The sequence below is a fragment of the Monocercomonoides exilis genome (assembly GCF_001643675.1).
Source record: "Monocercomonoides exilis strain PA203 chromosome Unknown scaffold12-1864167, whole genome shotgun sequence".
NCBI lineage: Eukaryota > Preaxostyla > Oxymonadida > Polymastigidae > Monocercomonoides > Monocercomonoides exilis.
Window position 1 is genome coordinate 110,649 of NW_027150557.1, and position 16,213 is coordinate 126,861.

The 16,213-nt window shown below is 38.8% G+C and overlaps 6 protein-coding genes across 6 annotated transcripts; 4 read left to right on the top strand and 2 right to left on the bottom strand.

The window, feature by feature from the left end:
• Positions 1-356: 356 nt before the first annotated feature.
• Positions 357-1,918, bottom strand: MONOS_6412 (putative lysophosphatidylcholine acyltransferase / lyso-PAF acetyltransferase). The gene is made up of 5 exons (XM_067876645.1): positions 1,866-1,918; positions 1,712-1,807; positions 1,514-1,642; positions 1,052-1,457; positions 357-972 (listed from the first exon to the last, which is right to left on the bottom strand). Exons 2-5 carry the CDS (start codon positions 1,796-1,798, stop codon positions 503-505), a joined length of 1,092 nt encoding a protein of 363 aa, XP_067731042.1. The 5' UTR covers positions 1,799-1,807; positions 1,866-1,918; the 3' UTR covers positions 357-502.
• MONOS_6411 (uncharacterized protein) lies at positions 1,917-6,391 on the top strand (the record flags this gene model as incomplete). The annotated part of the gene is made up of 6 exons (XM_067876644.1): positions 1,917-1,952; positions 2,429-2,481; positions 2,533-2,598; positions 2,657-3,371; positions 3,530-3,697; positions 3,855-6,391. The coding sequence occupies 6 exons, from the start codon at positions 1,917-1,919 to the stop codon at positions 6,111-6,113; spliced, it is 3,297 nt and encodes a 1,098-aa protein (XP_067731043.1). The 3' UTR covers positions 6,114-6,391.
• A 141-nt stretch (positions 6,392-6,532) lies between these two features.
• MONOS_6410 (uncharacterized protein) lies at positions 6,533-9,196 on the top strand (the record flags this gene model as incomplete). Its single annotated transcript, XM_067876643.1, has 5 exons — positions 6,533-6,544; positions 6,589-7,327; positions 7,395-8,060; positions 8,118-8,792; positions 8,847-9,196. 5 exons carry the CDS (start codon positions 6,533-6,535, stop codon positions 9,194-9,196), a joined length of 2,442 nt encoding a protein of 813 aa, XP_067731044.1.
• A 118-nt stretch (positions 9,197-9,314) lies between these two features.
• Positions 9,315-12,619, top strand: MONOS_6409 (putative Transmembrane amino acid transporter protein; the record flags this gene model as incomplete). Its single annotated transcript, XM_067876641.1, has 2 exons — positions 9,315-9,569; positions 9,655-12,619. The coding sequence occupies 2 exons, from the start codon at positions 9,315-9,317 to the stop codon at positions 12,043-12,045; spliced, it is 2,646 nt and encodes an 881-aa protein (XP_067731045.1). The 3' UTR covers positions 12,046-12,619.
• MONOS_6408 (U1 snrnp splicing complex subunit protein) lies at positions 12,611-14,264 on the bottom strand. Its single transcript, XM_067876640.1, has 2 exons — positions 14,211-14,264; positions 12,611-14,138 (listed from the first exon to the last, which is right to left on the bottom strand). The coding sequence occupies exon 2, from the start codon at positions 14,131-14,133 to the stop codon at positions 12,742-12,744; it is 1,392 nt and encodes a 463-aa protein (XP_067731046.1). The 5' UTR covers positions 14,134-14,138; positions 14,211-14,264; the 3' UTR covers positions 12,611-12,741.
• A 31-nt stretch (positions 14,265-14,295) lies between these two features.
• MONOS_6407 (DNA repair protein XRCC3) lies at positions 14,296-15,938 on the top strand. The gene is made up of 4 exons (XM_067876639.1): positions 14,296-14,612; positions 14,672-14,812; positions 14,888-14,964; positions 15,029-15,938. Exons 1-4 carry the CDS (start codon positions 14,315-14,317, stop codon positions 15,779-15,781), a joined length of 1,269 nt encoding a protein of 422 aa, XP_067731047.1. The 5' UTR covers positions 14,296-14,314; the 3' UTR covers positions 15,782-15,938.
• The last annotated feature ends 275 nt before the right edge of the window (positions 15,939-16,213 follow it).

Sequence of the window (16,213 nt, forward strand, 5' to 3'; positions counted from 1 at the left end):
TTTTCAAAAAGAATAACCAATATCAATAATGGTCCATTTTTGCTTTTAGTCACTCTGAACTTTATATCAGTTCTCAATAGAAAATAAGAGTTACAATGAGGAAAAAGATATCTCAAAAGATCGATGCAAAAAAGGAAATTTCTTGATTAACATATTGAATATGATCAATGCCATTTGCAAATAATTATTATTTGCGTCTTGAAAAGTGAAAATAAAAAAATAACATTGGAATTTTTTCTTATGAGTGAAATAGTCGATTGAATCAAAAATAGATGTGATTCAATATGAAATTTGGATTATCAATAAAGTCCAATCGAATTTTTATCCATTTTCAAATTTTGTTGCTTTGCATTTATGTTCAATTTTTTTATTTGCATCAATAATTTATCGTCATAACCATCCGTGAAATGAAAGAGCTTAAATATAACAAAAAATTCATAAATCAAAAATGAAAAAAGTACTGATTTGATTTTCAAATAAAATGAAAAGAGTGTGTATAAATTTAATCTGAATGAAATGTACTTTGATAGTCCTGCATTTCTTTTTCTTTTTGCTTTTCTGAATCTGCCAATTCTTTTTGGGCTTGTTCCCATGTTATTTTTCTCCCAACCAACCGTAAAATGATTAGCTTTTCTCTCAAATCAACATCAGGTCTGTATGGAAGACCCATCTTTTCTGCAATCATTTTCCCAACATTAGAAGCATACAGTTGCGCATCGTGTTGCTCTTCTATGGATGGATTGTACACATCCAAAATTTCCAAGCGGAAATTGTTGTAAAATTGTGTCAGCATGCTGTATATCATATCGAACACTGAATTTGTATCCCAATTCAGACAGCAATGTTTGTGAGGATAGCATAAAATAAATGGACGCACAGGCTTTCCACTCAAAAATGCTCCTTTTCTGAATCTTGTCAAACATGTTCCATTGTTAGTTGTACCTTCAGCGAACACAAGTGGAGTATATTCCCCTTTAAGCATAAAAAATAACAAAAATAAAAAATTGTATCCAATAAGAAAATGATGATTTTTTAAAAATTTATCACATACCTTTTACAGGGCTTTCAATTCTTTGTCTTAGAACTTCTGTTGCACTGGGATGTGTCTTTTTCAGTTCTGGATCTCTGTATTGTACAAGACCTCTCATAATCTTCATCATGAATGAGACATAAGGAGCACTTGCAACTGAATCCTTTGCCATAATTGATGGTAAACCAAAGTAAGCAGAAAGAAAGAATACATCCAACAGAGACATATGAGGTCCAATAAGTGGATATGGTTGATCAACAACATATCGAGGAAGATCAGCTGGATTATTTGACAATGGACGGTTTTTTGTATGATCAATAACAGTGATGTGATAAAATCCGAAAGAGATCATAAGAAGACGTCCCCAAATAAAATATACCATTTGACTGCATCTTCTCCTCCACTTCGGAGCAGGATTGTCCCAATCCTAAGATGCGAAAATTAAAAAAAAAGCAATTTTGCAAAAAAGAAAGATTGGGAAACCTTATAACCGATATACACAATTCTTTGCATTATGTAATGCATGATAAAGCATACTAAAGCAAGTACAATTCTGATAAAAGCAACTCCAGGCCCTGGGAAAACATAACGTTTGAAAGCCTCAAAAAATGTCTAATTCATAAAACAAAATATTTATCATCCCATCTTCTCATGCTTATATTTTTATTATGAAAAACACACATGTGGATAATGAATATGAATGTAGCAGCCCAATTTTGGATGCTTTCTGCATTTCTGATACAGCCCTTGAGGCATCGACTCAGACATCTCAAAATCCTAATATTTATTTTATATGTTAATGTGCATATATATTAAATAATAAAAAAACGAATACAATGTGTTTTTAAAAGAAAAACAAAAGCTTTTCTTTTGTCGTTTTATAGTGATGGTTCATCTGATCGTTGTGTTTGTAAGTGATGGCGTTTGCTTTTGATGTTTATTCACAAAAATAATAAAAATTTGATGATTGTTATATTAATTACTTCATTGTTTGTTTAATTAAAAATCTATTTTCTAGAACGAGGATCCCTTTTCGTCCTGGCTATGAGCTTTATCCAACACTTTTTGAAGGATTAAAGCGCATATACAATGAAGGAATGAAACAACTCGAAATATCGATAAAATTTGATGCATTTCAAGGGTTAGAATTTATTTATTTTCTTTCATGTACTTCGAAAACTTTTACTGATTTTTTTTCTTTTGACTTCGTGCTCACTAGACCTGTATTATCTGATGCCGATATTGACGCAAAACCTTTCGTTGTTGTAATTGGTTTGAAATTACTTTCCCTTCCAACTTCATTCAATTATTTTCTTTCTCAAAAATAGGATCTCGTTCTTGTGGAAAGGCTTGCATTCTTCATAAAGATCATATCAATTTTGTATTCTTTTTTTATAGACTGCATTTATTGATCTTATTTTAGGGCAGCCATACCCTGGACAATGTCTAAAGTTTGAATAATTTCTTCTTTTCATTATGAAAACATTATTTAAATACAACAGTCCCGAAGCTGGAACCACTCATTTCAATGTTATTTTTGGAGGAAATAGTGAAAGTCATATGTTTGGGTATGCTCATGTATATTAATGTTTCATCTTTTTATGTGATTGCATTTGCGAAAAACAGAGACGAAGCAGTTCGCAATTCTGATCTTCCATTTTCATCCATGCAAAGCCTTGGGCAAGAAGTGATTGATCAAATGAACATCTGCGTTTCCACCTGTCCGTTGCTGAAGCACATGACAATTGTGGACACTCCTGCTCTTGGCGAAGGGGGATGTGCACTGAATGGGAAGTGGTATATGATGGCTGAGTGGTTTCTTCTCAGAGCAAGTGCCATCTTTTTGGTGTGCGACGAGCGCGGATTGGGCGAAAACAGTGAGGAATTAGCGTTGATTGGGCGGATAATGCAGATGTGCGGGGATCGGCTTCGAATTGTGCTGAATGCGAAGTGCGGGTGCAGCCCTCGGAAAGTGGTTGACACGATGTCTTCGTTTATGTGGGCGCTCTCTCGCACGATGTCTGTCCCGAAGCCTCCGCACGTGTTCATCGGCTGCTTCAGAAGGGGCGATCCGTGTGCATCCAGCGCACCATCGCTGGTTGATTCGGCCTCGTCTTCTCTCCCCGCCCGCACGGCTGTTCAGAACGAAGGCATCCATATGCTGTTCAAAGACGAGCTCAGGGTGATTGTGGGCGAGCTGAGCCATCTGCCCCACACAGTCGCGCAGCAGAGGCTGACAACCATCGTCCGCCGCGCAAAACTGTTGAGGGCGGTGGCTGCGACACTGGCACACCTCAAAGAGGAGCTGCCTCATTTTGGGAAGGACAAGAAGAAATCAGAAGTTTGCATGAGAGTGTTGATATGATAAGTACTGGCAATGTTATGACGCCATTTCTTTTCTTTTTATTTCACTGCTACTTCGAATGAGAATGCGGAGGAAAGACGATATTTCATGTTTTATGCTCTTTTACTTTTTTATTTCTTTGACTTATTCTCCAGTTACTCGCCAATATTACCAATGTGTTTGAAGTGGTAGCCAAAAACTACGAAATTCCCATCGGAGATTTTCCGGCTCCTCAGCCATTTGCTCAGCGTATTTCTCCGATGGACTGGTTGGAATTCAAGAAAATGGATGTCATCAAAAGCAACTTTGTTAAGTTGCAGAAGGTTTGAACAGCTTTTTATTGAGCGTTAATTCCGATCCTCTCAATAATCTACCTAATTCATCCCCCCTGTTCTTTTTTTTTTTTCTTTATTCCATCTTCAAATTCTTCCTTTTCTCAACTGCATACCATTATCCACACACATCTTCCTTTCCATTCAGATTCTCACAGTTGATGTGCCTCGCCTGGTGGATGACTATCCGCTGCAGCTGATTCTTCTGTCCTCTTCTGTCAATCCCTTCGACGCCGACCCCCGTTTCACAGACCGGTGGAGCATGACAGCTGAGCAGGAGCAGAAGTACCGCAGTGTGTTTGTCTCCATCATCGAAGGCATCTTCAGCGGAGGCGTGGCCACCCAGCCGGGTGTCTCGTCGATCCCTGCGTATGTCAACCCGCTCTCGCTGCCCCTCTCCCAGCCGAGCATCCAGCCCTTCCTCTCCCGCAGCAGCCTCTCCCCGCCCATGCTGAAGGCCCTGTGGAACTTGGCAGACTCAGACAAGGACAACAAGCTCAACTACATCGAATTCCTCGTCGCAATGCATCTTTTGCGGAGGGCAAAGGAAGACGGCGGACTTCCTCTTTCGCTGCCTCCTTCTTTCTCCGAAGGGCTGAAGCAGCGCTATGCGGCAGACATGCAACTCACAGACGAGCAGAAGAGACAGCTGGCTGAGAAGAACAAGCTGAGTGCAGCTGTTTCGGTGATCCCTTCTGTAGCTCAGCCCGCTCGCCCAGCTGTTTATGTGCCCCCGCCTTCAAAACCACCCCCAACTTCTGCTCAAACAGAGACTCGGCCGCCTTCTGTTTCTCTTTCTTCTTCTGCTTCTTCTGCTTTCTCTTTCTCTTCTTCCTCTTCTCCTTCTTCTGTTTCTTCTTCTTCTGCTCCATCGACAGCTGTTCAGCCACCCAGTCATCCAGCCCCCACACTCAATCGTTCGAAGTCAAAATCTGCTGCACCTGGCACAACTTTTGGCTCAGCCTCATCTTCTTCCACAGGCCCTGCACAGACATCTGCTCAGCCAACAGATTCATTCTTCTTCTTTTCAGAGAAAGCTGGCGGGACATCAGAACTGTCTGATTCATCGTCATCAACATCATCTTCTTCTGTCAGCCAGTCCTCCACTCATTCTGCAGCTGTCTCTGCATTTTCTGCTGTTTCTCTGTCTTCCTCAGCCTCAGACACATCCTCAATGAACACATCCTCAATGAACACATCCTCAATGGGCTCGTCTTTCACTCAGTCCACAAAGACACCCCCTCTTTCCTTGTCCACTGCCCCGCCGTCGCATCAGCCGCCATCTGTGCCGAGACCTCCGCCAACAACACCGCCACCTCCGCCAGCTGATGGCAGAAGAGGAGCATCTCCAATGCCAATGCAGAAGTCAGCCAATTCGCCTCAGATGCAGACAGACATGACGAATTCAAAGGCATCAATGTCTTCTACCTCGTCTTCTTTGTCTCCTCAGCAGACTTCAGTGTCATTCAGCTTCTCTTCTTCTCAGAAGCAGCCACAGCAGTCTCCAGCAAGTGCAGATGTCGCCGCTTTCTTCTCGTTCTCGTCAAACACAAAGGCCACACCTGATCCTTCGCCTTCTTCTGTGAATGCGTCTCAAGATTTGCTCTTTTCTCTGCCAAACACAACAGCCAGTGCTGCTCCTTTATCCACCTCTCAGCCACACAGCACACCTTCTCCTCAAAAGAAAGAGAATGAAATGAGCCCCGTAAAAGACACACAAACATTCTTTCCACTCGACGCATCGTCCTTTTTCTCGCCTTCAAAATCGCCTTCTGTTTCATCTTCTCCTTCGGCCCCGTCGCCAAAACCAGCTGCTTCTCAAACAGCTTCCATTTGGGGAACTTCAAGTGCTTCTTCCACTTCTTCTTCTTCTCCTTCAACAACAACAATATCTTCTTCTTCTTCATCTGCCTCTTCTTTCCCTTGGAACTCTTTCTCTTCCAACACACAAAGCACATCTTTTCCTTCTGCTGGCAGCGGTGGAACAGCTCAGATGAACAGCTCTCAGCCTTCATCTGCACAGAATTCTCCTTGGATGAACTTCCCTTCTTCTTCCACTTCTTCCACTTCTTCTTCCTCTCCCTCTCCCTCTTCCTCTTCTTCTGCTTCTGCATTTGGCGTTTTGTCCACTTCAGCCACACAGCCCCAGCCTTCTTCCTCTCCCTCTTCCTCTCCTTCTTCTGTTTCCTCTTCTTCCTCTTCCTCTTCTTCTCCTTCTGTCGTCTTCTTCTCCAATCCTCTCACAGCAAAGCAGCCATCAATGAATACAAACCATTCTCAGCCTTCTCCTCCTTCCCAGTCGAATCCAGTCGCAGCAGATGTCCTTTCGCTCTTCGACAACCCTCCTTCTTCGTCAAATACAGCTGCTTCTTCCAGTCCTTCTCCACCTGCCAATTCGTTTTGGTGATTTGCTATCATGTTTTTGATCTCAAAGCAACAAATATTCCTGTGCCGGAATTATTTATCCTTGTTTTTTCTTCGCTGTTTCATTTTTTTGTGAATTTACGAGCGATTTTCTTTGAGGACAATGTTTTGTCGTTAATCATTCTTCATATTTTTTGTAATTGTTAAGGCTTTTTGTTTTCTGTATAATTTGCTGTGTAATCTTCAAATATTGAGTAAATGAAAATTTAAAAATTTTCTTGCAAATCATTATTTCTTCAAGAAACATATATAGAAATAAAATCGATTAATTGACTTTAAGCAAGAATGATAAAGAAAAGATTGCAATTATTGGTTCATGAGATGGATTTTCGCCTTTATATTTTCATTAAGGGCATTCTGGAAAATTTTTAAATGTGATTTTCTGTCCTAACCTAGACTCTGATGGCAGAAGAAGTTTGTAATTCAACATTCAACAAATTAACAAACAACCTTTATAGGATAGCTTTTCTTGTTCTGCACTGTTGAAAGATATTGAAACATTTGAAAAAGAATGTGGAAAAGTAAAGTTTCAGAACCCCGAGCAAATTGCAGACATTTTTGATACATTTTTCTGTACTATATTTAGAGCAACATTATCTGGATTATCAGGGTTGCTTGAACGTTTTTATGTTTCAGCTGAGAAATCAATTGTTTCTCCAAAATTGTTTGCTTTATGCTGCGGAGCATCTAGTAAGCGAGTGCAAGCAAAAGTACTTCGACTCCTTTCATGGCTGCTATCAAATTCTTTTCCAAACCAATGGCCTCCACAATTTATTAGTGATTGCTGGTCATTTATTCTTTCATCTCCTTCTCAAATCCAAGCTTCTTCAAATGAAAGCTCTTCAACAATATTTCAAACGAAAGGATCAAGAGCAACTTATGATTCATTTCGTTGGTCGTTTTTCTTGTTTCGTGAATCTCTTCTTGCAAGAGGACTTGTATCAATTTTGACAGATCTTCAATTCCAAGTAAATCAGATTAAAAGTCAAGAACTTGGAGAAGGTGATAGCATTGAGCGTTACGAGAAGTTTTCTGATGCCCAATCCGAGGATTGTGATGAAAGCAGTTTTGCACCTGATGTTGGAATTCATAAAAAGAATGATGTAATTGAACGATTGATACTTAGTTATATGCTTAATGCTAGTGATACTAACATTTCTTTCGATAGATTTTTGCCAATGTTAAAGAGCGTCAAAGGTTTTTGAATTCCACTACAATTTTTATTCATTTGAATGTTTTGCTTTTTTTGTCTTTTTTTTTATAGCTGAAATAAGTGAAATCTTCTCTTCTCTTGTTCTTGTATCTCAAGCACTTTCTCTTTCATATGCATGCAGAAACGAAGAAAAAATCAAGATGAAAGAAAGAAAGGAATATTCGTCAGGTGATGAAGAAGATCTCAACGAGTTAAATGAAGAACACGCAGTTAAACATAAACGTCTAGTCGTTGATGATGATGATGACGATGACATTCAATCGTCAGAATCAGAAGAAGAAAAATTCTACAAAAAGAAAGATATTCCCAGAAAATTACATTCAAACGAATATGTTTCTGAAGTATCCCTGATGATGGATACTGTTCCAGACAAAGTTGCTATCGAAAAAGGAAAGCAAGTGATACTGAGCTTGTTTCGAGTAAGTAAAGAGAAGACAGCTATGCTCGTTTTTAAGGCTGTCATATGCGATGTCAGAGCTACTTTTACTCGAATAAGTAAGGATTCATTTTCTTTACGACAACGTAATCGTCTTTCGTTGACCCTTCCCGCAAACACCCCTTTTCGTTGCTTTAGGCAAATTATTTCAGAGATATTAAAGCCATCTCAGTCTCTTATAGCCGCTCAAGACTTATCTTATGAACTGGAAGCAGAATGCGCAAGATACATCTCCATGAGACTTTGCTCTGCAGCATCTTTTGAATGCCTCCACAGAAAAGGTTTGCCTCATGCGAAATAGCTTATTGATATATTTTATATTCTTTCATTTCTTGAAGAACTTAGCATGTTTCTGACGTATCTATCCAACTTTCTTGAAGAGTCACCTTTTCTTTTTCAGTTATGTATTCAAATTCTGAGGGCTAATCAAGAAGATAATGAATATTCACATAGCACTGGAATTGCATATGCATTTAGCCAACAAGATGCAAGGCTGTGTGCTGTCTCCATTCTTCGTGCACAATTTGGATCGGCTTATTTTATCAATCAACAACAATCATCACATGAAAATGATGATTTGCCGAAAAATCCTTCAATGGAATCTTCTTCAACTACGTTATTGAGAGCATCTTCGCATCATCCAATCAAACTATCAGCGCTTGCAAAGATTTTTGCGTCATCAGCGCTGTATGATCCATACTATTTGGTTAGAAGATCTTCGCTGCTTGGACTTATCGCTTTGCCAGTGTCCATCAAAGGGAAAATGACATTGCTAAGTGTTAAAGTGTTTGATATAAGTCAGCCTGTGAGAAAAACAGCACTTGAGCAACTGCGAATACTCAATGCACACATTGAATGGAAAGATTGCTCCACCGAAAAAGATGGATGTATTGATGAGCAAAAGCAAGACGTGTCTGATTCTCCGTTTTCATTCGCTTGGCTCCATCGTCTTTTGGCGATTCCATTAACAACCACGAAAGATGCACGATTTGAGAGAGAGATACATAACTTTGGTGTGTAAACCGTTTTTAATCTCAAAATAAAACAATTTTTTTATTTCGATTTAGTTGGTACAATCATGGAAAGAGGTGATATGCCTCCTTCAAAGTTTTTGCAGGATATGAGAATGACTGACAATTCTTCACTTTTTGAAGCATCCTTAAGAGCTCACAGCGACTCATTAATGCACAAAGAAAATGAGATACAAAATGCTATGGACAGCTCAACAAATTTGGAAGCATCAAAAAGCGAAATGCACCAAGATAGAGAGGAAAATGAAATATTACAAACGTCTCATGAATTTTCACTTAAAGATGAAAAGGCTTCATCAAAGAGAAGAAAGATTGATGAAGTACAAGAAGAAGTGAAGTCTAGTGTTGAATATTCTGAGGATATTTCCTCTCCTTTACTTTTCTAGTTTCAAAAAATTGATCAAATTTTCTGTAATAAAAAATTTAAATATAAAGAATTATAATTTGCGTTTTTTCAAATATATATTTGAGTATTAGATAATTAGCTCGAGTATATAATAGTTCATGTCATATGGCATTGAATATCCCAATAAAGCTCCTGAAACCAGAAAAATTAGGACAACAACAATCTTTACTGCGATTATTGTTCTTATAAGTTCTACTCTTGGAGATGGTGTATTTTCAGCACCGCTAGGCTATGAAAATAGTGGACTCGCCATTGCAATTTTAATTCAATGTGCATTAATGATGGTTTCATACGTAACATTCTATTTTTTGATTGAAGTATCAGATCTTATTGGCGTTTACACATATGCTGACGTTTGAAACATGTATTTATTTAATGCATCGTAACAAAAGATATTTTATATTTTTGTTTGATATATTTACCTTTTTTTGGACATAGTTGGCCGAAATTGTGTTTGGAAATTGGGGAGTATTAATTGTTGAAACATGCGGTTTAATTTGTAGTTTTGGCTCGCTATGGGCATACGACATTCTGATGAGTCATTTTATTTCTTCGCTGATGATTGCATTTGGCTTTGATGATGAATCAATCTGGGTGCAGCACTGGCTTATCTGCCTGATATTATTTGCCCTCTTATATCTTCCTTTGTCTTGGCTAACCACACCTGGAATAATAAATGCATTTTCGTATTTTGGATTTTTTTCAATGGGATTTGTATTTTTCACAGTAATATTCCGATATTTTCATCCTTTCTCTGGAACTGGGAATGTAGATCCACCGGAACTTGTTGACACAGATTGGAAAACATTTCTCACATTTTCGACATTTTGCTCTGCATTGTCATACCAGCCAAACGTACCAATTATTCAAGGAGAACTGAAAAGAGAGACAAAAAGGCCAATGTATTTTGTGTCTCTTCTCACTGTTACAGGAGTGTGGCTGTTTTATGCAGGCATAGGCATATTTGGCTTTTTTTCATTCACCACAAAAATGGAGACAGACGAGCGTGCTGGAAACATACTCGCCATGTATGACCACAGAGACGTTCTGATTATCATTGCTCGTATCTGCTCCCTCATCACCATCACCTTCTGCTATCCTGCTGCTGCTGTCTCTGCGAAGGAGTCACTCGCCACCATCGCAGCCACAATTCGCAAGATTTACCGCCACAGCAAATACAAACGGCGCTCTCACAAGAAAATTAAGGAAGAAGAAACCAAACTGGGGTTTAAGCGCGGGAAAAAAGCGAAATATTCAAAGGGGATTTTCAGTCGCAAAGAAATTCGAAAATCAAAGGAACGAAGCAAACCAGCAGCATTGACTGAAGAAGAGCAGCGGAAAGCAAAAGAAGCAGAAGAGAACGACGACATCTTTGCGAGCGAGCTGAAGAGGCTGATGGAAGAAGTGAAAGAGTCTGAAGAACAGGCGATCGAAGAAGATGACGACTTTGAGGAAGACGACGAAGACAGCGAGGATGTGATGGGCGATGGTGTGGAAATCGACGATGAAGAAGCTAAACTCGAGACAGCCGATTTTGTTGAATATTTGGAGGGAAAGATTGCAGTCGATGAAGAAGAAGAAATTCCAATGACCGAGACGGTTGATCTAGCACCCATTATGGAAGTTATTGAAGAGGAAACAGAGGATGAAAAGGACAACGACACAGAAAGCGATGACAATCGTGAAGACCCTTCGCCAAAGATGTCTGTTTCGGAATCGAACTCAGACATCCAGAATGTCAGGTCAAGCTCTGCTCTGATGACACATGCACACCGACCGCACATGTCATACTCCACAAGCACTGACAAAATGCCTCTTCTTTCTCCTTTCAGACCGTCTCCTTTGCGCTATGCAGAGTCTGCATCTTCGTCTAACTTCTATTCAAACATTTCATCCTCTTCGCTCCACACACCCGTGTCATCTTCAGAAGCTTTAACTCGAATGTACGGTTCCTCATCCACATCATCGCTGTCTTTGGCACATGGCTCACCGTCTCGTCCACTTCTGTCTCGCCAAAACTCCATTGCACGCCCAGCGCCAGTTGCGCAACACGGACTGTCCTCTCTTGGTGTACTGAATTGGGTCACAGAACGTAATTCCATCCACCACATTGTGCATTATCTGCCTTTCAGAGAAAGATTTGCTCATTCAATCGCATCTGCCGTAGCTGCTCCGATGGAATCTGACCAAACACCATCGCCGTCTTCGTCTCCAAACGAAATGTCTCCACAATCATCTGTTATGATTATGCCCTCTCACTCATCATCGCGTCTTGTTCCATCTGCATCCACTGCATCGCTGACACGTCTTCATCGCTCTCAGTCAAAGCGCAGCCTGATACACATGGCACATGTAGCATCAAGAGCAGCACTTGCGCAGCTGAATGAGACGAAGAAGGAGAAAGGCAAGCAATGTCTGAAGAGAGTCTGCGGTGGAGACACGCAACGCTCATTGCTTCTTGGGTCGCTTGTGACTACAGTGATAACTGTGGTGTCTATCGTGTTTGATAAGGTGAACTTTGTGTTTGATGTGATCGGGTCCACAGCGTGTGTAGTTGTCGGAATCATCTTTCCATCTCTGCTGTATCTGCGACTGATGCTGAATCCAAGTAGATTTGTGAGAATGATGGAGACTGTCTTCTTCAATACGGAAGACCGCACTCCTGCTCTGCGCAAAAAGATGCTCGACATCCTGCAAAGCAAGCACCACTTCTCCTTCTGCACCGCATCTGCGGGTGTCTGTGTGTTTATAGGGTCTGTTCTTGGCTTGATCAGCCTCGTCATCGCTATTGTTTATGATACTCCCCTCTCCTCTCTTATTAAGCGTTGATTGCTTCTGTTGGTAGATATTCAATTATACCTTTCATTTGCTTCGTTCTTCTTTATTTGCAATGGCATAATTATTATGCTGTGTTTAATGCATGTTTTTTTATCTGTTTACATGAATTTCTTCGCGGTTTTATTCATTAATTGAAAACTTACAAAATTTGTGTGTTACTTCAAAGATGAGCCATCTAACACTTTTGCACTCTGTCGCCTTTGGATGAAAAGAAAATGAATGAGATTTGACGGTGCTTCAAATTTCAACAAACTTCGTTGCTCAATCAAATCAATTAAGTTCTCAAGAGGAATTGCTCCATCTGTTCTATCTTTCATAAGCTTTGCTTATTATTATTATTTCTGGCAATTATAGAGCAATATTTTCAAACGTTTGGAATTCTATTTTATTTTCGATTTGATGCAAGTTAACACTCAAAGATTCTCTTTCCAAACAGCTTATCTTCCTTTCAAATAACTCGTTTTCTCCTAATTATTTTTAGATAATCAATACAACGGAGCACAATTAACAGTCCATTTTTTCTTCCCTTCGTTCAAAAATAATTCAAACTGAAATATTTCATTGACTTTAAAATTTATTATTTGTTTAAACTAAAATATCAAAACGTGAAATGTAAATTACAATTTGTAATAACAAAACATTTTTTTGATTAGCAGATAAAAGAAATGACAAAACTTATGAATTGCCTCATAGCTCACCTTCGCTTAGTTCAATTGATTTTGATTTTCTCGAAGCGCTGTCCGATTTTTTCTCCTTTCTTCTTTCCTTTTTGTCGGAATCTTTGTCTCTGCCTCTTTCTTTTGAGCTGCGATGCTTATGAGGTCTCGTAATGCGCCTTCCACCAATAGATAGGCTGCTGCTGTCATCGTCATCTTCGCTGTCTTCGTCCATCGACTTTGCCCTTTTCCCTTCATTCTTCGCATCGCTATCATCGCTTTTATCACTTGCGTGTTCGTGTTTGCTGTGGTGCGAGTGGCGCCTGTGCGATCTTTCCCGGTCTCTTCTCGAACTTCTGTCTCTGTCTCTATCTCTATCCCTATCCCTGTCTCTGTCTCTGTCCCTGTCTCTGTCACGGTCATATCCTCTGTCTCTTCGTCTGTCGGCGTCTGAGCTTCTCTCTCGATGCCGATCACGATAGCGATCTCTATCTCTCTCTCTCTCTCTGTCTCTATCTCGATCCCTATCCCTATCCCTATCTCTTCCTCGATCTCTGTCCCTTTCTCGGTCTCGGTCTCTGTCTCTGTCTCTTTTACGATCTTTTTCAATGTCTCGGCTTCTTTCCTTTTCCTTTTCTCTGATCCTTTCTCGCTCGCGGGCACTATCTTTATCATTTTCAGTTTCAGCTTTTTCAGATTTCTTTGTTTTTTTGTCTGAATCATCTTCAGGCTTTTGCGCACGCTTCCGCGCTTTTTGAGAAGAAAGGATGTTTTCCTGCGCCTCTCGCAACAGACGATATCCAGTGTGTAATTTCCCTGCAAAATGATCTGCAAGTCGTCGATCATTTTCAGCGGCAAATAAAGATGCACCACACACAGCACAAACACGAAGATTGCGATGTCCTACCGCCAATTGAGAAGCTCCTGAAATATCGTCTCTCACTTTTTTTAAAGCTTCTGCTTGATCAACAAATTTCTCGGCTTCTTCTATGTCCCCATCTTCTCCAGATTGTTCAGCTCGTTTCAGTAGATCCTTTATTTGCAGCGTTAATTCTACGGCTTTTGCATTATCTGGATCTCCAAAGTTTTCAACAGCTTTTTTCTGTTCAGCTTCTTGTATTTTTTGATCACAATCATCAATCCATCTTTGAATAATTCGGAGAACATCATCCTCAATTCCCCAAATATCTCTACCCTCACGCTCTTTTGCTCGTTCATAATCAAGTTTAACAACATCATCATGCAAAAAACGGCATTCGCCACATTCTGCTTTTGTATTCAAAAACAGATGATGAGGGCACACTCCAAGCAAGTAGCATCGGCAAACTTGTCTGTCTGTAAACGATGTTGAACCGCGTCGCTTTTCTGCCTCTTCTTCTTGGCTTATAAGAGCCTCAAGTTGGGCTTTGAAAATATTTGCCATAGATCCTTGAAAAAGTTTTAATTGAAAAATTAATCATCGTAAAATATAAAATAAATCATATTAAAAATAATGCCAACCTTGCTATTTGTTTATTTATTCAACAAACAACACGCTTTTAAAAAAACAAAAAAGAAGTGGCAAGAATATTTCTTATGATGGTAAGATCTAAGATGAATGAAAAATGAGTTGTCTCACATGCTTGCAATTGAAAAACAAAAAACAATTATTGAAAACAGGATGTTCTGCTCTTGACATTTTGCTTAATGGGGGAATTGATACAATGGGAATTACAGAAATATGCGGGGAATCGTCTGTTGGAAAAACGCAACTCTGCTTTCAATTATGTTGCACGGTACAACTTCCTTGTCAAATTGGTGGATTAAATGGATCTGCATGCTATATAACCAGTGATTTTCAGGTCAAAACAGAGAGATTGAGTGAAATTGGTCGAAGTATTGCTTCAAAAGAAGAATTTCATGGTCTGCTTCAAAATTTTAGAATTATGATATTTTGTTATATTTTATTTTATCACATTTAGTTGATTGGGATTTTAATGATAACATTTATATCCAAAGAGCAGCAACATCTTCAACGTTGTTGAAAAGTGTTACTGATTCTCTTCCAAAGCTAATTGAAGAAAAATCAATAAAACTAATTGTTATAGACTCACTTCCATCAAGTATGCTTTTCATTAGTAGATATACAATGATTGCGTTTCTTTTTTCCCATTATCTTGAAAAATCTTTTATTCCAGTAATAAGGGGAGAATTCGAGCAAGATGAAATAACGAAAAGGTCAAATTTTCTTGGATCCCTCGTAAATCAGCTTCAAGTTTGAAAACAATAAAAAGTTAGTTCAAAAAAAACATATTTTTTCATTTGTTATTCTGCTACAGACTTTAAGTTATAAATACGAGCTTGCCGTTGTTGTTGTAAACGAAGTTGTTGCACAGATGAACGAGGATGATGATTCAATGAAATATAATTTCACTTCACTTCTTGCTGATTACCAGCAAGTAACCACTTCTTCACTCGAAGCTTCAGCCTCTCCTCCTCTCTCAACGCCAACTGCAGAATTGAAAACTGATTCATCAAACACTTCATTTATTCATCCACTTAACGATTTTGTAACACTTCCACCATATCACAGCGAGTTTGAAGGGATGCGTCCGTCTTTGGGATTGTTTTGGTCAAGCTCTGTTAATACGCGCTTGCTTTTGTCGCATACAACTCATTCTGTTGAGATTCTGTTTGACAGAAGAAAGAAAAACGATGATGAAGATGAAATGGAAGAAAGAAAGAATTTAATTAAAAAGAAAAAAATTACTGTAAGAACAGATTATTCAGATGAAGAAGAAGACGGAGAAAGTAAGAGAACGAAATCATCAAAGACAAATGAGTGTCTTTTGTCACCTCGCTCTGATAGCGAATCAGAAAGTGTGGAATTTGAATCTAAAGCGCAACATATTGCAAACAAAGGAAAAAAGCAATCTTTACTGATAAAACCAAAGAAAAGCGATAAGGTTATTGCAGAGGTGAACGTAAGGAGGCTAAGCGTTATTTTCTCGCCTCGACTTCCTATTTCTTCTGTTACATATCTTGTGACTCAACGAGGAATTGAGTCTTACAGAAAAGTGGAACAACAATGATTCATCATAAATTTTTTATTGAGATTTATTTTCAAAGGATTATTAATTTGGAAAGCATTTTTACTATTAAATCTATGTTTTTTTCTTTGCATTTATCACAAATTATTAAAATTTTGATTTATTTTTAAAAGAAGTCAGAAATTAACCCATATTATAATATATGACAACAAATAAATAAATATAACTCTGCTTTATGACTTGTAGTTCGCGGAAAAAATTTTTGTCAATTGTTTGCTTGAATTTACATTTAAGATGCGAAATGAAAAGTTACTGAATATTGCATAAATGTTCAATTCATGTTCATTTTTGTAGTCCGAGGATAATCGAAGTTATACGTTAAATCAAAACATTAACGAAATCGACAATCAATTTAAATTGGTTCAAAATCATACAAGCACTCCTTTAAGAAACTTTTTCGAAGATTTATATCAT

Excerpts from the sequence above, each read along its gene's own strand:
- MONOS_6412 (XM_067876645.1), bottom strand. The coding sequence starts at position 1,798 with ATGTCTGAGTCGATGCCTCAAGGGCTGTATCAGAAATGCAGAAAGCAT. Across the intron at positions 1,643-1,711 it reads TTCATATTCATTATCCACAT|ACATTTTTTGAGGCTTTCAA; the intron begins GTGTGTTTTTCA and ends TTTATGAATTAG. Across the intron at positions 973-1,051 it reads AATTGAAAGCCCTGTAAAAG|GGGAATATACTCCACTTGTG; the intron begins GTATGTGATAAA and ends TTATGCTTAAAG.
- MONOS_6408 (XM_067876640.1), bottom strand. The coding sequence starts at position 14,133 with ATGGCAAATATTTTCAAAGCCCAACTTGAGGCTCTTATAAGCCAAGAA.
- MONOS_6407 (XM_067876639.1), top strand. The coding sequence starts at position 14,315 with ATGAGTTGTCTCACATGCTTGCAATTGAAAAACAAAAAACAATTATTG. Across the intron at positions 14,613-14,671 it reads TTCAAAAGAAGAATTTCATG|TTGATTGGGATTTTAATGAT; the intron begins GTCTGCTTCAAA and ends TATCACATTTAG. Across the intron at positions 14,965-15,028 it reads CCCTCGTAAATCAGCTTCAA|ACTTTAAGTTATAAATACGA; the intron begins GTTTGAAAACAA and ends ATTCTGCTACAG.